The sequence below is a fragment of the Sminthopsis crassicaudata genome, chromosome 2 (assembly GCF_048593235.1).
Source record: "Sminthopsis crassicaudata isolate SCR6 chromosome 2, ASM4859323v1, whole genome shotgun sequence".
NCBI classification, from domain to species: domain Eukaryota; kingdom Metazoa; phylum Chordata; class Mammalia; order Dasyuromorphia; family Dasyuridae; genus Sminthopsis; species Sminthopsis crassicaudata.
The window spans coordinates 519,407,718-519,427,316 of record NC_133618.1 but is presented as its reverse complement, the minus strand read 5'-3'; the positions used below and the strand labels follow the sequence as shown (position 1 = coordinate 519,427,316).

Below are 19,599 nucleotides of genomic sequence, written 5' to 3'. Positions count from 1 at the left end.
TATTCCCTTAAAAAGAATATGCTTAGTTTTTCTGAATAGATGATTCTGGTTGTAATCCTAATTATTTTGTCTTTTAAAATATTTTGTCCTAAACCCTCTTATTCTTTAATGTATAAGCTGCCAGATCCTGTGTAATCCTGACTGTGCACTGTATTTCGGTTATTTTTTAAAAAATGTTTCCAATTATTTTCTCCTTGATCTGAGAGTTCTGGAATTTGGCTTTCATATTCCTAGGAGTCATTTTGTGATTCCTTTCAGGAAGTAATCAAGTACTTATTTCAGTTACTATTTTATCCTTTGGTTCTAGGGTATGAAGATAGATTTCCTTGATAATTTCTTGAAAGATGCTAGACAAGCTCTTTTTCTGATTATGGCTTTTAGGTAACACACTAATTCTTCAATCTATTTTTCAAGTTGGTTGCTTTTCAATAGAACCTTTCCTACAATCTTTCTAAGTTGTCTTGGGCTGCAAACTTGTTCCCTCTATTTTTTTAATTTTTTTTTTTGGTGGATTCTGCTGCTCCAGAATTAATTTTGAGACATTTAAAAATTTTTAGATAACATTTGGGGAGGCCTCAGGCAAATTCATGCCTTTTTTTTTTTTTTTTTTTTTTTTTTTTGGCCTTCTTGCCTCTGCCTCATGTGAAATCTTTAAAGAGTCATATAAACCAAGGGATAGTCCTTATTTCCATACAATCATCAAAATGCTTTTCCTAAAGTCAATAAGTCAACAAACATTATTTAGGATTTTGTATGTGGGGCACTGTGCCAAGTACTAGGGATAGAAAAAAAAAAAAAAAAGGCAAAGTCATCTCTGCTTTTAAGAAAGTGGAGATTCTTATTGGGAGACAAGATGTAAAAACTGGTTATATACAAAATATATCCACTGTAATCTGAAAGATGGTGCAGGCCTGGAATTCTGAAGACCTAAATTCCATTCTTCCCCAGACAGTAGCTAGCTATGGGATCCCTTGGGCAAGTCTACTGGTCACTGTTACTATAACTGTTCTGATCTCATCTGTTAAATTGTGATAATAGTAGAGCTTAATCCTCCCAGAGTGTTGTGAGGATCAAATGAGATAATTGTAAAGTTCTTAGGGTATTGTTTGGCACATAGTAAGCATGATATAAATGGTAGGTTTTCCTTTTTTTCTCCTCTTTCTCTTCTTCCTCTTTTTTATCCTTTCTCTTTTTTTTCTGTCCTCCTCCCCTTTTCTCCTCATTATTACTGTCAGGAAAGCCCTTTTACAGAAAGTGGAATTTGACTGTGTGGGTGTGTAGGCAATTTCCTCTAGTGTGAAAGAATTAAAATTGCCCAAGAGTATCAGATTGTTTTTAAGATTAGAGTAAAAGTTTTTAAGTTGTTAAGGACGATGGCTGGGTGAAGGGGCAGGTCAATTCTCTGAGAGCCTCCACAGCTGTGAATCATAACACTTGAAGGAGTTGCAAAGTAGCCTTTGCTGATGCAGGTGTTCCTTGTGGACTGGGAATGAAATAAATTTGAGGCAGAGGGAAGAGGAGAGAAAGAGGTCAGAGAAAAGCAACTGCCTCTCAGTCTCCTTATATCATCATCATAATCAATCATCATCATCCTCTCACATGAAGAGACCCATTCTACAGGTCTGAGTTAGACCCCCAGCAGCCACTGGCAGGTGGTTCCCATATTACAACAAAAAGTTTCTCAAGATGATTCCCAGATTGAGACAGCCTTTCTCTGATGTAAACAGGACTTACTATAATATAAACTAACAGTGTGGTATCTATGTTAGCAGTGTTATCTCAATGCATGCAGAACTTCACCATATACACATTAGGTTATCACTCTTGCTTTTCACACCTAAATGCTCTCTGTGTTGGTATTTCACTACTTTTGTGTGATTAAAAAAAAAAAAAAAAAAAGATACCAAGAGCCTAAGGTAGGGAGGCAATGGACCAACAGTAAGGCAAAAGGTAAGTGAGAAGGCAGAAGGCTGGAGAGATGCCCCATTGCATAAGTGGCAGATAGAAGTTAAGGGCATTTTGAGAGAACTTCCATTGAATATAGTGTGTCATGTTACAGTGAATTATATAGAGCAATAAAATGGTCAGCTCCTTCATAGAAGAGCTATCTGAGAACTGAGCATAGATAGCTGCTGACAGGAGGAAGAGATGAGATTCCAGCTACTCATTATTATTATTTTTTTTTTTTTTGAGTCAGTGGAGATTAAGTGACTTGCTCAGGGTCACACAGCCAGAAAGTGTTAAGTGTCTAAGACCAGATTTGAACTCGGGTCCTCCTGACTTCAGGGCTGGTGCTCTATGTGCTTGCCACCTAGCTCTCCCCTCCCTGTGTCATCTAGCTGCCCCTGAGTCCAGCTGAGACCTGCCCCTTCCAGATCTTAGTGATATTTGTTTATGAAAAGAGTGAACTTGTCTCCTTATCCATTCCTCATTGGTATGAAATGAACCTGAGAGGAGGACAAGAGAAAATCTCCCAGGACCACACAGACAAATGGCGGAGTCAGCAGGCTATCATGGAAGACAGACAAGAATAAGTAACCCAGGGTACCCTAGGTCAAGTTGGGAAAAGTTCCTGGAGGAATGTCTTCAGACCCTGGAGAAGGAAGCATCCGAAAGTGTTGGCAGTTCCTATATGAAAGATGGCAAAAGAGTCAACTTCCATGCTCACCCAGTGGTTGCTCAGAAGATGAAATATTAACAAACAGGCAATGGGACTAGGAGAGGGAATCCTGTGATATTGTCCCTACACAGGCTGAGCTAGTGGACTTGGGGAAGCAGTTCCAACAGAGACTGGATGAGTCCCTACCAGCCTGGCTGTTGCGCCAATGGACTCAGGGGTAGATAGTATTTTGTTCTCTGGGGCAGAGAGAAAGAAGCTGTTGTAATAGCAATAACTTGTAGTAATAAGCTATTCCATCAGGAAATGGTTAGGATTTGTCTGTGCATTCTGATGACTGTTCTGCAATCTCTGCCTCAAGACGTGGTGTGTTATTAAGCTAACTTAGGTAGTCTTTCTCCTACACTAGAGTATATACTTGGCATTGGTATGAGCAGGCCTATGTGACATATCACTGCTGGGGAATTTTGCTTGAGGATTTCCCCTGTCACCTAGGGCCATGCTGAGCATGCCCCTGCAATAGCCTGGGCCTGGGGGTGGTGGATGCCTGCCAGGGGAACATCAAGAGCTGCACAAAGTGAGTATCATCTGGGAAGCCAGAAGCCCATACAATGCTCCAGTCTGGCCAGTCCATAAATCAGATGGAACATGACTGGTGACAACTTATTATTGAGAGCTTTGCATGCTGCAGTCCCTTCTTTCAGGAGTTACAGGATCAATTGACTCTGACTTTGGAAATTTATTATGTTAAGGATTTGGCTAACACTTTTTTCTCTGTGCTGATACATGAACAGGATCAGTTTGCCCTCACATGGGAAGGCTGGCAGTGGACTTATACAGTATTGCCAATGAGATATATACATAGTTCCACCATATGCCATGGCCTGGTAGCCAAGGAGGGGTGGTCTAAACCAGAGAGTGTGAAAATGTCTCATTACAATGATGACATGTAGCGAACCCCTCATTCTTTGTCAGATCCAGAGCTCATGGCACCAAGTGTTATTGCATACCTGCAATCACGTGGCTTGGTAGTAAATACTGCAAAGGTCCAGGGATCTAGATTGTCAAATTCTTGGGAGTTGTTTGGTTGGCAAGACACGAATTGAACCCAAGGCTGTAATTAATAAGATATAGGAATATCCCATCCAACTACTGTTTCCCAATTGCAAATTTATTTAGGTCTGTTAGGATTTTGGAAGGTGTTTATTTCTCATTGGCCCAATTGTTAAATAATCTGGTTAAGAATAGAATTGCCTGGAGCAAGAGAGTAGGGTTTTTTGGGGGACGAAGAGAGCCATTAAGCAGGCCCTAGCCTTTTAAATTAGATGTACATGTAACCTCAGAAGGTTAGAGGTGGAGTTTGTGGCAATGCTCAGAGCATTGAGGCAGACACTTGACTTTTGGAACTAGTGGAGGAAAGCAGCTGAGCTGCATTATATATAGTCTAATTAGGAAGCAGCTTACAGCCCAAGCCACAGAGTCTGGCTTCTGTATTAGTGAAAACTACTTATCCAATTTGTGGGTGGGTTCAATTGGATTACACTATCCTGTAGTGGAGTGGCTCAGACTCCCACTCTGGCAAAGAGAGGTGTTTATTTTTAGCACTGTAGCTAGTTGTCTAGTAGTTACAGAATGTAGTGGGACCTTTGAAGTTTCAGCACACTTCCCATCCCGGCAGGCACGCCCTTCAATGGCCCCTCCCAGGGAGGAAACTCCAGATAAGAGAAAGAAAGGGAGTGAGACCACCCCTTCTTAGTGTGCAGATGGATCCAGTTCTGGTACTAATACCTCGTGCACAGCTGTTGCAGTCCAGCCCTCTACTGACCACTTGGAGTGTGAAGCAGGGGATAGGACAGAGTAGTCAGAATGTTGAGTTATGAGCAGTGTGGTTTGTAGTGGGTCAGGAAGGAAGTCTTTTGATCTTGTACAGAGATGGCTAGATTGTTTGGCTCACCTTGTAAGAGGAATGGGCGGCCAGCAAATGGATGGCTGGACAATGCTTCATAGGGACTAAGTCTTGCTGCAAGATTTGTGGGCTTGGGGCAGGACGAGGAAGCTATCTTGTTTCACATAAGTTCCCACAACCCAGTGCAGAATCCAGGTAATGAGGTAAATAGGTTGTCTGTTAGGTGATGGAAAATGCTTTTGAAGATGTAGCAGGTTTAAAGTTAGGCGATTGGAAAATGCCCATGAAGGAAAGCTTTTTGGTTGCTTGGCAAGCTTTTGCATGTGGGACCATGTACAATGTTGCTAGTGGCTTGTAGGTGGGGATTACCTTTGACAGGTAATGAAGCTCAGGAAGCAGTATGGTAGCATGTCACCTATATCACATTATACAGGTCAGGTGGGATGGGGCCAGGTACTTTTAACATGTGGCAGGTAGATTATATATGACCCATGAATAAGAGTATTCCCCTGCAATGGACACAGCCCCAGGTCTTTTATATATGTATCCTGTGTTAGTTCCAGGCACTTGCTTGCCTGAGTGCCCTGTAATGGATGACCACAAGCTATTGAAAGTGATAGGGAAATCCATTTTACTGGCCATGAGGTTGGAGAATGGGCTGTTGTTCAGAATGTACTATGGCAATTTCATGTCCCTTATAATCCAAAGGCTGCTTATACAATTGAGCATTACAACAGGTTTCTCAAAGCTGTTTTGAAGGCCATGGCCAATGGGATGCCAACTTTGAGAGGGGTGGACTGATAGATTATGTACAGTGGTCCAAGTATTAAATGAGGCGCCAGAAAAGGGGAACCTGCCCCATTGAAGCTTTGCTCCAGAGGACTACTGCCCCCTTATAGTTAATAGTTTCCTCACAGAATCCTCCGATAAACCCTAAAATGGGCATCCAAGGGTAATATACTCCCTGGAGCACTGTGCTTTATTGCCAGGCCCGATGGGATCGTAAGAGTAACACTGGATGATGAGAGCCTCTCACATCTAGTGACTTGGTTTAATAGCCTCTTGGGGAACAGGCTTTAGAACAGAATTTGATGATGACTCCTTGGGTCACAAATGGATTGCCTTTCAAAGTACAAATGTATATGCCTTCTACCTGTCTGTCAATCTTTTTTGAGAGGATGAGTTTTCCAGTGTTTATTCGATGAAGAGTGGGCTACACTTTTGCTGCGCTTGATGAATCACACCTCATGCTGTGTTTACAGGGTGAATCCCCTCAGCTGCTGTAGATGGACTGCCTTAATATTTGCAACTTGCAATTATGGACATTTGGACTTGGTGTAGGATCTTGTTCCTGTTCCCTGAAGAATGCAAGGTGTGCAAGGCTGCAATGCTGCAGGCAGAGACAGAAGGATGTAATCACCCTTGTCCTTTGTTAGGGGCTAGTATTTGGGATGGATATTCTTGCTTGACAGTGCAGACCTTAGAAGTGCCTTTTGATGCTCTTTGTGTTGGGAAAAGCTTCTGTGACTTACATGAGCTAGGCTTCCTGAAACTGTATGTCAACAGATTATTGAGATTAATTTCCCTGTTACCATATTGCCTTGTGGAATTTTATGGGCATATGGTAATAATGGGTGGGATTTTGGAAAGGAAGATGTACCTGGAGGTATCCTTATTTCTGGACCTTGTATTGCTTAATTTGCATATATATATATGCATATACACATTACCAGGTGTGACCTGACCCTCCATACTGAGCAAACTTTGAACACCACTTATGGGGCAATATCTTTTTTTTTTTTTTTTTTTGCTGAGGCAATTGGGGTTAAGTGACTTGCCTAGGGTCACACAGCCAGGAAGTGTTAAGTGTTTAAAGTCAAACTTGAACTCAGGTCCTCCTGACTAAAGGGCTGGTGCTCTATCCACTGCGCCACCTAGCTGCCCCAATATCTCTTTTGAATGATGAAATTGGTCACATGAGAAAAGTTGTTTTGCAGAATAGAATGGCTGCCCAAGGTGGCACATGTGATTTGTCACTCAGTGAATGCTGTTGTATATACATTCCTGATTACAGTCATGTTTCTTACCTTTGCAGGACTTGAATTCACAAAAACAGGCTATACATACCCTTACTGATGACCCTTTGCAGCAGTGGTGGAATGATTTGTTCATTAGGAGATAGAAACTGGCTATTCTTTCTTTAAGGAGCAAAACTCCTAATTCTGTGTTATTTGTGTTGCTTTTGCGGTATTTGAATGCAATGTATTAAACACTGTTCTAGAAATGTACGTGTAACTGAAGTTAATCTGGACCTTTGAACAGCTGGAAGATGGGTTCATGCAATTTCCCCCAGTAGTGAAATTAAAATTGCCCAAGAGAATCAAGGTTGTCAGATTGGAGTAAAAGTTTAAGCCATTTTCCAGATTGAAACGTTCTGTCTGTGATGTAAACAAAACTTGACATAACGTAAACTAACTTAATAGTGTCTATGTTAGCAAGGTTATCTCAAGGCATGCAGAACTTTATTATATCCACATTTATGTATGTAATTTTGCTTTTCATACCTACACCCTAAATGCTTTCTGTATTGGCATTTCACCACTTTTGTAGAATTTTAATAAAAAAGATGCCAACGGCCTAAGGTAGGGGGACAATGGACCAATGGTAAGGTAGAAAGCAAATGAGAAGGCAGAAAACTGCAGAGATGCCCCTTTGCATAAGTGGCAGATAGAAGTTAAGGGCAGTAAGAGAGAACTGTCATGGAATAAAATTAGTGTGTCAAGATATAGACAGTGAGTTATATAGAGCAATAAACCTGTTACCTCCTGCATAGTAGAGCTGAGAGCTGAACATAGATAGCTGCTGACCAGAGGAAGGAGGTGAGATATTCCAGCTACTCTGAAGGAAGTTGGCTAGAGACCTGCCTTCCCAGATCTTAGTGCAATTTGATTATGAAAAGACTGGACTTGTTTCCTTGTAAATTCTCCAAGGCTATGAAAGGAACCTGAGAGGAGGACATGATAACATCTCCTGGAACAAGATACACACAAGGTGTCAATCCTATACTCAGTGAACTTCAGTGTTTCCTGATTATCTTTATGATCAAATATGAATTCTTCCACTTAATACTTAAATAATTAATAAAATACCACAACAACTATATCACTAATAAATAATTTAATTAACTAATTATATTAAATATATTCATAAATAATTAACATAGTTGGCTTAAATAATAATTACATATAGGTAAAGGATCCTTTGAAATCTAATTTTTCTGCTTCTAAGTGTGTGATCATGGGGAAGTTACTTGACTCTCTTTGCCTGTTCCCCATCTGTAAAATGAGGTACAGAGAGGTAAATCCTCTAAGATTCTTTTTTAGCTCACATCTATGATTCTATCACCTTTTGTGACCTTCTAATTAGCTATTGAATGGAATTCAAACTCCTTTAATCTGGTCTTCAAGGACTTTCAAAGTCTTGCTCCATTTTACCTTTCTAGCCTTATTTTCTAAAACATCTCAACATAAACTGTTCATTCTAACTATTTGCCATTTCCCATAGATGAATCATAGGCTTGTGCCCCCACACTTTTCTTATTATTTTCTCTCCTTGGAATACCTTTTTCCTTATTCTGTTTTCTCTTTTCTCATCTCTCTAGCCTCATTCTTTATCTCATTCAAGCTCTATTGATTGGTCCACAATAAAGATCAAGTACTCAGAGCGATCTGAAAAACAATTGCTTCTTTTTGGCCAGAAACCCTAAGATTCTTCCTTTCAAGACTGGATTTTTCTTTCTGACTAGGAAAAAAGGCCATTCTCTGGACCTCAATTCTTACCTACCCTTAATCGCTGAATGGATATTGCCTCAATCAAACTGAGACCTGTTGAAGACTTTAGCTTAAAAAAGTCAAGTTCTCCCACTGCATCCAGGGCCATCTCCAGTCATCCTGATTTACATCTTTGTCACCAAACCCAGATGGCTCTGGAGGAGAAAGGGAAGCTGATGACTTTGCACAGCCCATCCTCACTTAGTTCCAAATCCTTTGTGTGTCATGACATCATTTCACTGATGTCATGGTTCTCTTGGAGAGCAAATGACAAACAATTACCTCTGTGATGATGAGTAGGAACTGAATCACTGTAAACTCAACTACTGGCCAATTGGGCAACATAAGTCTTTTTCTTTTCTTTTCCTTTCCTTTCCTTTTCTTTTCTTTTCTCTTTCTCCTTTCCCTTCCCTTCCCTTCCTTTTGTCCATATAGTGCATCATATCCTTACCTTCAGGTGCTCAATTCAAAGGACTCTAAATGCTGATTGATAACTGAAAACATAACTAGATATCTTGGGGTTTATGAACTAAGACCACGCCTTAAACTCAAATCACTGTGCTTTTCATTGATTGACCAATAATAGGTCCCAGACCTAGCCTCCTCACTTGAGCATTGTTTGGGACCCAAGGGTTCAGAGTAAATGTAAATAGCAATTGTTTGTTTTGCCTAGAAACCCTGAAGGTCTTCCCCTCCCAGATTTATTTGTTTATTTTAACTAGATAAAAGAGATCATTTTCTGCCTCATTTCTTACCTCTCCAGAATTATAGATTGGGCTGTTGTCCCAAGCAAACTGGGACCTGTTAAAGACCTTAGCTTAAAAAGGTCAAGTCTCCCATTGTATCCAAAGACATCTCTAATCATCATGATCTTTATTTGCCAAACTAGATCCATATGGCTCCAGAGGAGAAAATTAGGCTGGTCACTGCACAGCTCTCCCTTACTTAAACCAATTTGTCTTACAATGATGAGTAACTCCTATATGGTCTGTAACTCCTATATGGTCTTCTCCTCCTGGACTGTAAATAGGAGTTACTCCTTATTCACCTTTGGATCCCTCACAACATCTAACACAATTCATTGCATACAGTAGATACTCAACATTTGTCAAATTCTGACAAATTCTGACCTAGTGTAGTATTTTGCACCCAGAAAGTTCTTAACGTGTATTTCATATTGGAAGCTATGAGAAGAACAAATATTTACAAAATGCTTCAAGGTTTGCAAAGTGTTTTGTCAATATTATTCAAACCTTACAACAACCCTGTGAGACAGGTGCCATTAATCTCCATTTTTATATAAAGCTGAAACTGAGGCTGAGATGTTAACTGAGATGAGTAAGCCACTCAGGGTCACACAGTGACCCAAAACTTCCCAAAGCTTCCTGATTACAAATTTGTTTTGTCCACCATGCCATGGACATAGTTATTCTCCTATGTCAGAATTATTTAGGATTCACAATGATTCCTTACCCTGAATTTAGGTTCATAAAAGGATGGAGCTAGCCCTCTTTCCCAGGTTACCAAGAGAGACTGCTCTTTACTCAAAATAGGACTGAAAGTTTTCCAGAATGAAGGGTGGGGAGGATAATAGGAGAAGGGGAGGGAAAGAAGAGAGGAATTAACAAGGCAAATGGGAATAGAAAGTTTTACAAATGGAGATTCACTTAAGAAAAGAAGCTTTACACCCATTGTCTGATTTTTATTAGACTCTCTTATTTACATTGGACCTGCCCTAAGTTTTAGGCTTTAGGATAAGTGAGGCTGTCTTTATTTCGTGACTAGACTAAAGGGTCTCAAAGTCTCCTAGTGGCCCATCCTGTTCTATATATACTTTTCTAATCTAGTTAGTATCTTGAAATATAGAGGATCTGGAATTTTGAAATAATCTTTTTTTCTTTGCCTCTTAGGTATTGGCTTCCCCAATCTCCATATGGAGGCTATCTTTGGGGCTTTTTGTATCTTCAGTGGTATTTATTTCTATCATAGGCAACTCTAAAAAATGTGTTTATGGAAACGATTTTCAAATTCCCTCATATAGTAGGATTACACATAGGATCTTTAGGAATTTGCAGGCTGAAAAACTCAAGACTTTGAGTATTTAACATTCAAATAGCTGAACTGATCAACCTCCTGTAATGGATCAGTCACCCCTTTGACTAAGTCATATTGTTTTCAAGGAAAGAAATTGGATCATATTATATGAAAAAAGGAGAGGTAAGGAATTGGCAGAGTTTATGGGAAGGGCAAAGAAGACAGTTTATTTCCATATCTTTGGGGCTTAAAGCAGGACTATGGTCCAGTTCATTATTTCCAACTAGAATTAGAGAAAAACTGCATAGTGTTGAGCAATTCCCTCTGTTTTGGTAGTTTTTGTTCAGTTTATAGAATACTTTTGGAAGCACAGTGTTTTTTCCTATTTGGTAAATGTTTTAGAACTTTTATATTTATGCAAATAAATTTGAATTGCACTTTTAAGACTATAAATAAGGCATGATAGACTATGTGCCCATTCCCTCACAGGAGAAATTGTTTCATTCTTTATATCTCAATCTGGCATACTTAGTAATTTTATAGAATATATACATATCTAAATATTTGTATATGCATATATACATAATTCTATCTATATACATAATCTATAAATATACGTATATAGATACACATATATATATATACATATATATTTATTATGACATCCTTTTCTCTATATTTTTTTCACCATTCCATTGGTTGAAACTGATATGCAGATATATATATAAATATACATATATTTCTGTATATATATGCATATATATACACATAGGTTGCATTTAATGGTTAAAGAGAAATAGAAAAAAGGATGTTACTGAAAAATGTGTGAGAAAAAAAGATGTTTATGGTTCCATATCAAGAACAAGGACAACCAAAAGCCAGCCAATATGCTTCTCTCATATATTTTCCAGGTCAAGAGATATTAAGGTGTCCAGCACATTATGTGGACATCCTGGGGTAAGTTTAAGGGAAAAACTTGGATAAGAGTAAGTACATGGTGGGCAAATGTGGGTGAATTACACTCTGCATTGTTGAGAGAACACTCAAAACATTAAGATCACAGTACAAATATTTGTATGTACATGTTTATATATGTGTAGAATGTTCCCCCCACCCATATCTTACAATTTTTAGCTTAAAACTATATCAAAACTCTTGAGACAACTTGTAAATGTATGTAATCAAGGGGATATAATATACCATTATGGTTCCATGTCAAGAACAAGAACAACCAAAAGCCAGCCAATGTGTTTCTCTTGTATATTTTCCAGGTCAATAGATCTTAAAGTACCAAGCACATTATCTGGGCATTCTAAGGTAAGCTTAAAGGAGCATAAAGCACCAAGCACGTTATCTGGACATTCTAAGGTAAGCTTACGGGAAAGACTTGGATAAGAGTAGTGCATGAATGAGAAGGTTGGAGGGGATGTGGGAAAACAGGGACACTGATTGATACATTGTTGGTGGAATTGTGAATATTCTGGAGAGCAATTTGGAACTATGCTCAAAAAGTTATTAACTGTGCATACCCTTTGACCCAGCAGTGTTGCTATGAGGTTTGTATCCCAAAGAGATCTTAAAAAAGGGAAAGAGACCTGTACATGCAAGAATGTTTGTGGCAGCCCTTTTTGTAGTGGCCAGAAACTGGAAACTGAGTGGATGCCCATCAATTGGAGATTGGCTGAATAAATTATGGTATATGAATGTTATGGAATATTATTGTTCTGTAAGAAATGACCAACAGGATGATTTCAGAAAGGCCTGGAGAGACTTACATGAACTGATGATGCTGAGTGAAATGAGCAGGACCAGGAGATCGTTGTATACTTCAACAACAATACTATATGATGATCAATTCTGATGGATGTGGCCATTTTCAACAATAAGATGAACCAAATCAATTCCAATAGAGCAGTAATGAACTGAACCAGCTACACCCAGCGAAAGAACTCTGGGAGATGACTATGAACCACTGCATAGAATTCCCAATCCCTCTAATTTTGTCCGCCTACATTTTGGATTTCCTTCACAGGCTAATTGTACACTATTTCAAAGTCTGATTCTTTTTGTACAGCAAAACAACTGTTTGGACATGTCCAAAACACATATTGTTTTTAATTTATACTCTAACATATTTGACATGTGTTGGGCAACCTGCCATCTGGGGCAGGGGGGGGGAGGGGAAAAATTGGAACAAAAGGTTTGGCAATTGTCAATGTTGTAAAATTACCCATGCATATATCTGGTAAGTAAAAACTTTTTTTTTAATTTTAAGAGTAGTACAAGGTAGGCAAGCTTGATTGAATTACACTCTGCATTGTTAGGAGAGAACACTTGAACTATTAAGATCCCAGTACAAATATTTGAATGTACATGTCTATATATGTATAGATGTCCCCCCAAAATCTTTAAATTTTCAGTTTAAAACTGTACCAAAACTTTTGTTAACCTGTAAATGCTGTAAATGTATGTAGTCAAGGGGACATAATATACTAGAGAGGAAGCTAGTCTCTCATATTCATTGACCATATGACTTAACAATGGGGAAAAGGGTCATTTGTGACATCAAACCCTAAGGCTATAAAATGCCTGCCAATTTCCTGGTTAAAATATTGCCATCCACATTAACTCATAAAAACATTTCCCATCAGTTTACACCCATGTTTCACAAAAAGGCCTTCCTATACCAGTGTAATGGACAAGATACGAACGACAGTAAAGTACAACGAAAGCTTCATAATGAATTTGCCAAAGCACTAAAAAGATCACATAATATGATTTCTAATTATCAGAATTTCCTGGGTGCTGAAGAGTTGAAAGACGGAGAACAGAAGAATAGAAAGCGGTATGAACTCTTTATTTACTTATATATGTGCTTTTCTGATGTCTCATTTTTGACACTGTTGATTAATCTCTATGTACTTTTCTGATGTAGCACTTTTGACACTTGATTAATCTCTTGTATGTGTTTTTCTGATGTCTCGTTTTTGTCACTGTTGATTAATCTCTTGTATGTGCTTTTCTAATGTCTCACTTTTGACACTATTGATTAATCTCTTCAATACTCTCTTCTCTTTAGGTTTGCATAACACCATTCTATCCTGGCTCTCTTCCTACCTGTCTGACCACAGCTTCTTAGTCCCCTTTGGTGATATTCTTACAGGTCATACCTGCTAATTTAGGGAGCCCCAAGGGCTCTATTCTGGCTCCTTTTCCCTTAGGCCTCTCTATACTGTTTTACTTAATGTTCTCTTCAGCTCTCATGGATTCATTTATCATCTCTATGCAGATGACTTTCAGATCTACTTTACCTAACTTCTCTCCTTAACTTCAGACTCACATTTCCAATTATTTTAAATTGTATAGTCTCATATGTATTTTAAATTATGGAATAAAACAAGCATTTCCACAACATAGTATAATAATGAATTTATAAATCCATTATGTACAACTTGCTATTTCTTTTAAATATATGTTATCATATAAATTTCTTTTTTCCTTTTTTCTTCCTTCCCTCCCATTTGGTTACTAATAGATGCAAAGAGGAGGTGTGTGTTGTGTATGTGAGTGTATGTATATATCATTCTATACATACATTTATTATTTCTCTGGATAGTAAATTTAGGTATTTAAAAATAGTCAAAATGACTTATTTGCTCATTCTTAAAATAATATTGTTATTACCAATTGTTACTGTATACATTGTTCTTTGTTCTGCTCATTTTGCTCTTCATTAATTTATGCGTCTCTCCATGCTAGATTGTAGCATATTAGCATAGTAATATTCTATCACAATATAACATAACTAGTTCAGCCATTCCCCAATTGATGGACAATCTCGCCAATTTTCAATTTTCTACCACCAAAGAGAGATGTTATAAACATTTTAAAACACACAGGTTCTTTTAATTTTTCCCTAATCATCTTTGGAAATAGAACTTGTATTGCTGGATCAAAAAGTATAGGCAGTTTAGTAGTAACTCTTTGGACATAATTTTTGATATTTTTCCAAAATGGTAGGATCAATTCACAATTCCACCAACAATGAATTAGTTCCAATTTCTCCATGTACCCTCCAACATGTGCCACTCTTTCGATCTTTTTGGCTAATTTGATAGTTATAAAATATCTCAAGGTTGTTAGAGAATTTGTTTCATAAGTTTGTAAATTGTTTTTCTTCATTGTGAAAAACTTCCTGTTCACATCTTTCAACCATTTATCAATTGGGGATTGACTCATTTAATAAAGTTCTCTATATGTTTGAGATATGAAAAGTTTATCTGAGAAACTATTTATAAAAATGTTCCACAATTTTATGTTCTCCTCCTGATGTTGGTTAGTTATTTTATTTGTACAAAATCTTTAAAATTTAATGTGATTGAAATTTCCATTTATTACCTAACTCTGCTCTTATTTCTGTTTTTTTTATAAATTGTTCACTTATTCAGAAGTCTAATATGTAACATTTTTCATGTATTTCTAATTTTCTTGTAATCCTTATCTAGGTCAGTGATACATTTTGATCTTATCTTGGTAAATTGTATAACACATCGGCTGGTCTACTTTCTGCCATAATGCTTTCCAGTTTTCCCAATAGTTTTTTATCAAATAATGTAATGAATCCCATTCTTAAGCCTTTACCCTTATCAAATATAAGGTAACCATGTTTATTTGCTTTTATAAATTGTATGTTTACTTTGTTACATTCATCTACCTTTCTATTTCATTACTAGTACCAGATAGTTTTGATAATAATGCTTTATATAATTGTTTTGGTAATTATTGCCTTATAACATAGTTTGATTTGTTACTGCCAAACCTCTTTCTTTACATTGTTTTTAATTTTCTTTGATATTCTTGACTTTTTGTTCTTCCAAATGAATTTTGATATTTTTTTCTAACTCAGAAAGCTTTGGGTTTGTTTGTTTTTTGTCTTTTTGGTAATTTAGCTGGGATGGCATTGAAATATATAAATTAGTTTAGGTAAAAATGTCATTTTTTATTATATTGGCCTTGCCTATTCATGAATAGTATTCCTCAAATTATTTAAATCTGGCTTTATTTGCATAGAACATTTATAATTTTGTTTTTATAGTTCCTGGATTGCTTTTGGCAAGTGTTCCCCCACATATTTTATACAGTCTAATGCTATTTTAAATGAGGTATCATTTACTATGTTTTCTTGCAGGATTTTGTTAGTGAGATATAGGAATGCTAAAGATTTATGTGGATTTGCTTTATATCCTGCTACTTTGCTAAAATTGCTTAAACTAACTTTTTAGTTTTGAGTTTTTTAATTTTCTGAATATATTATATCATCTGCAGAAAGATTTTTAAGTAAAAATGAATGTTGACTTTATCAAAAGCTTTTTTCAGCATCTATTGACATAATCTTATGATTTTAAAAAACTTATTATTGATAATAATCAATTATGTTAATAGTTTTCCTTAAGTTAACACCAGCCCTGTATTCTCGTTTTAAATCCCACTTGATCATAATGTAATATTTGTAAATATAATGTTATAATCTCTAGAGATTAAAATTATGCCATCTATGATAAGAAACACTGAGTCCATGGTTCCCTCTAATGAAATGGACCTTAAATCTTCCTCATGATCTGAGATATGCCACATCCCTCCAGGGCCCTATTTTTATAAAGCCAGATGTTCAGGCATTCTGGAACAGCTGTACCAAATACAGAATAATTCCACCAAATAAGCCAAATATGTCAGGAGAGTCACAAGTTGGGCAAAGCAAGGATATCTCCACATAAAATGAACAGGCTTTTCCTTAACTTGGACAGGAGGAAATGATACAAGCCATCACAATCAGTGACCTAAGTGGTCATCTACTCCTATTGGACAAAGGTTTGGTCCTGAAGCTCAAAAAACATTTTAGGGGACTTTACAATGTAGTGTCATCCTTGCTAAGCTGGGCGTGGTCATGATCACAAGGCCAAAACAAGGATTGGGAGGACCTTCAAAAGTTTACTTCCTGTAGTTAAACAACTGAACTTAGAATCTGCAGCTCATAGCTCTGGGACCCTACATACAGAACTTTGATATGATGTTATCAAATTAATTAATACTGATTGGAATACTAGGGTCCAAAAATATTTCTCTCATTCCCTCCTTTAAAACACAGAAAGACACCAGTCTTTTTATGGATCATTACAATGTAAATGCATAGAAGGTATTACTCAATGGATGATGCAAAATCTGAAAGAAGCTGGCCCCTCAGAGATACAAGGATGACATTAGAGAAGAGGGAAATGGGCATAATTTATAACTTGTTCCATTTGATTATAGATTAGCTCATAATATCCTAAATATACAATGAATATCTGAAGTGATTCACTTAACCAAGAATCATGAAGAAGAGAGGTACCTCCTGGTAAAACATGCCCTACAAGATATGAAAATTGGAAGTCCATAAGACATTTAATTAAGCACAATGTGAGCATTGCCTTCCCACATTCTGGAAATTTTCTGAGTTTGCATAAAAAGATTCAAACAATTTTGACAGGCACTCTTGTTATGGTGATATGAGGCTTCTTATCCAATCCTATGGTCTCTTCTTGTCCTTTGGAGATCTCTCCTCATAAGAATACTGGAAAGAGGGGGCTTCAGAGAAGCTTCTAGTGCATTTACTTTCCATTTCAGATCACTTGAAGAGGTATCCTTCTCAGCTAAAAATTTCTGAAAAAATAATTTAAATAAAATTCTATTTTGCTATTAACAATAACCAGGTCAGGTATTGAGAGCCAGCTCAAATCTTAATAGCACTAATGAACATTACTAAATCAATTTGTTTTTTAGGTTGGCAAAATAATTGAAAAATTAAAAAAATTCTTAACCCAAATTTTACATGTAGCATATAACTAGCTTATCCTGTTATTTTAATACCAACCAAAAACTTTAGCTATTTTCTTTGAACTGCACACTTCTTTCCTAGGAGGATGAGAATTTGCTAGGGAATTATTGATAGAATACTTTTTAAAGAAATTATGATAACCTCCCTCATTCACAGCTGAATTCATTTAAGAGTTTACAAAATAATTTTAATTGTAGCAGAAAATTCTGAGATAGGGTAGACAAAAACACACTGATCAATTTTAAGACAGTGTTTTTAAGAAATACTCAACTTTCAGTTGGTAATAATAAACTCAAATAGTTGGTTACCATTTAGGGCAACACAATTCTATCATTCTCTTTTTAAAACCAAAATTAAACATATTTCTGCTAAATAATTAATAGAACAATAATTTGGGCCCATTAACCAGTCCTAGTTATCCTCACATTAATTTAGGAAGAAGTTAGATTTTAGGCTAATTAGCTTACATTTTATGCCTGTATCTTATTGTAACAACTCAGAAATGGTCCAGTAAGAAGGATCATATATCCTTGATGTAGATAAAAATTATAAGGTATTTAATTTTATTTCTTAAACAAGTCATATTCTTAGATAAGCACTAAAAGGGCTTCTTCTAGATTTGTGTCTCAGGAGCCAAGACTTAACTCAAACACAATCTAAAATAAAGCTATAAGATCAATTATTAAATTGAAAATACAAAATTCACCTACAACTTCAAAGAATTTTGTTATATGGTAAGTGCCTGAATTGGAAAATTAATCCCATCTCAATATCGATAGATGGCTCAAATATTTTACATGTAAAATTCTTAATCTAATTTTGGAAATTGTGCCACTTATTTTTTTATTGCTACATCTCCAACTAATTATAATATCATAATGAAAGAATACTATAGATGGTATTTTATAAATTAAATAGCCCATCAATTGTAAGACTTCATGGTCTCTATTATTTGTAATTCAAATGACAATTCTAAGTGATCCCTCACTATTCTATCATATATAACTAGCCATCAATAGGGTTCATCTTTTTTTCTTAACTTTTTTATGCTTGTCCTTATCAATGAAATTTGCTATGTGAAAAAAAAAAAAAAAGGCAAGGACATTAGCATTAGTTCTGTTTGATTTCAGTTATGAATCATAAGCAGCCAATTATATGACAAGAATTAACCGGTTGGGAAATTTTCTTATTTACTGAGATATGGGAATAGATCAAGCAAGCCTACCTTTACCGTAGCCAGATCATTCTCCTGTCTTTCCCCATAGCCCTATTTAGGATCAAGAACAAGGTATATGTACCTGGATTCAGGATAAGAAGATAAGGAAATCAAAGTCCTGAGAGACACTTCCTCAAACAGCAAAATTTACTAATTATAATTTAGGGCTAGATAATTATTGTTTTTCTCATAGTAGCCTTAAACTTTTATTTAGAACTTTTTAAAAAAACTTATCATCCTCTGCCTTTAGTTTGCAGATAAAGCCAAAGGGAGAATATTATACTCTTTCTAGAATAGATTTGGGATAAGACTGAGATGAGATTCCCTCAAGAGTCCATGTAGTTAAGCAGGTCATATCTGGACATAACTTCCTTGGGGAAGGCTATAATATAAGGGAGCTATGGTTTTAGAATAAAGTTCAACCTTTGTCAAGGGCTGATTTGAGCACAATAAATAATAATAGAGGCAAAAGCTAGTCAGACAGCCAATGTACTTGAAAGCTGATTAAAAGCTCCACAGATTGAACAAGTGGCTATTAAGAGAGTTGACACTGGGGCAATTGTCAGAAGTAACTTACTCTTGCTTAATTAAATCTTTTATCCTATAATGTAATAAGATAACACCTCTTTATAAACTAAAAAAAGTATTGCTGGTAATGGAAGTTCTGGGAAGGGAGTGCCTTATCTTCCTCAATCTCTCATATCCAAGGTACCTGATTAGCATTGTACTACTGTTTCTTTTACCTCACTATTAAATTCATACACTGTGAACAGTTGGTTCAATATTGGTATTAAAAATGAGTTTCTAAGTGATCTCAAATGATACCATTTTATTATTCAAAAGTATTTCTCCACTATGGGTGGGAGATGAGGCTTGAGTTCCTCAAATGGCAGTGCTGTAATTTCATAATACCCTGTCAGTGGGGATCTTCCCAAGGAACCTCACAGACAAAAGATGTCCTAAGAGGATTTTGCCATGCTTTTCTCCCAACAGTAAGTCATTTATTATTCTAAGTTTTTTAAAAAATGTACTCCGATAATCATGTAAGGATAATATTTATAATGTAATAGTATTCAAATTGAAAAGAAGTAGCTTTTACCCTTCTTGCATTTAAAATATCAC

At 36.5% G+C, this 19,599-nt stretch overlaps 1 protein-coding gene across 5 annotated transcripts in view; it reads left to right on the top strand.

Annotated features, from left to right (window-relative positions):
- The window catches only part of LOC141557963 (uncharacterized), a 63,262-nt gene that overhangs the window by 21,966 nt on the left and 21,697 nt on the right, over positions 1-19,599 (top strand). For 3 of the 5 annotated variants that reach the window (XM_074294418.1, XM_074294419.1, XM_074294417.1), the window contains exons 2-3: positions 11,659-11,755; positions 13,180-13,232. In XM_074294418.1, coding sequence (XP_074150519.1) covers positions 11,659-11,755; positions 13,180-13,232 — 150 coding nt within the window. Of the gene's footprint in view, positions 1-11,298; positions 11,345-11,658; positions 11,756-13,179; positions 13,233-19,599 lie in introns of all 5 variants that reach the window. The other 2 variants (XM_074294421.1, XM_074294420.1) reach the window with 1 other exon arrangement.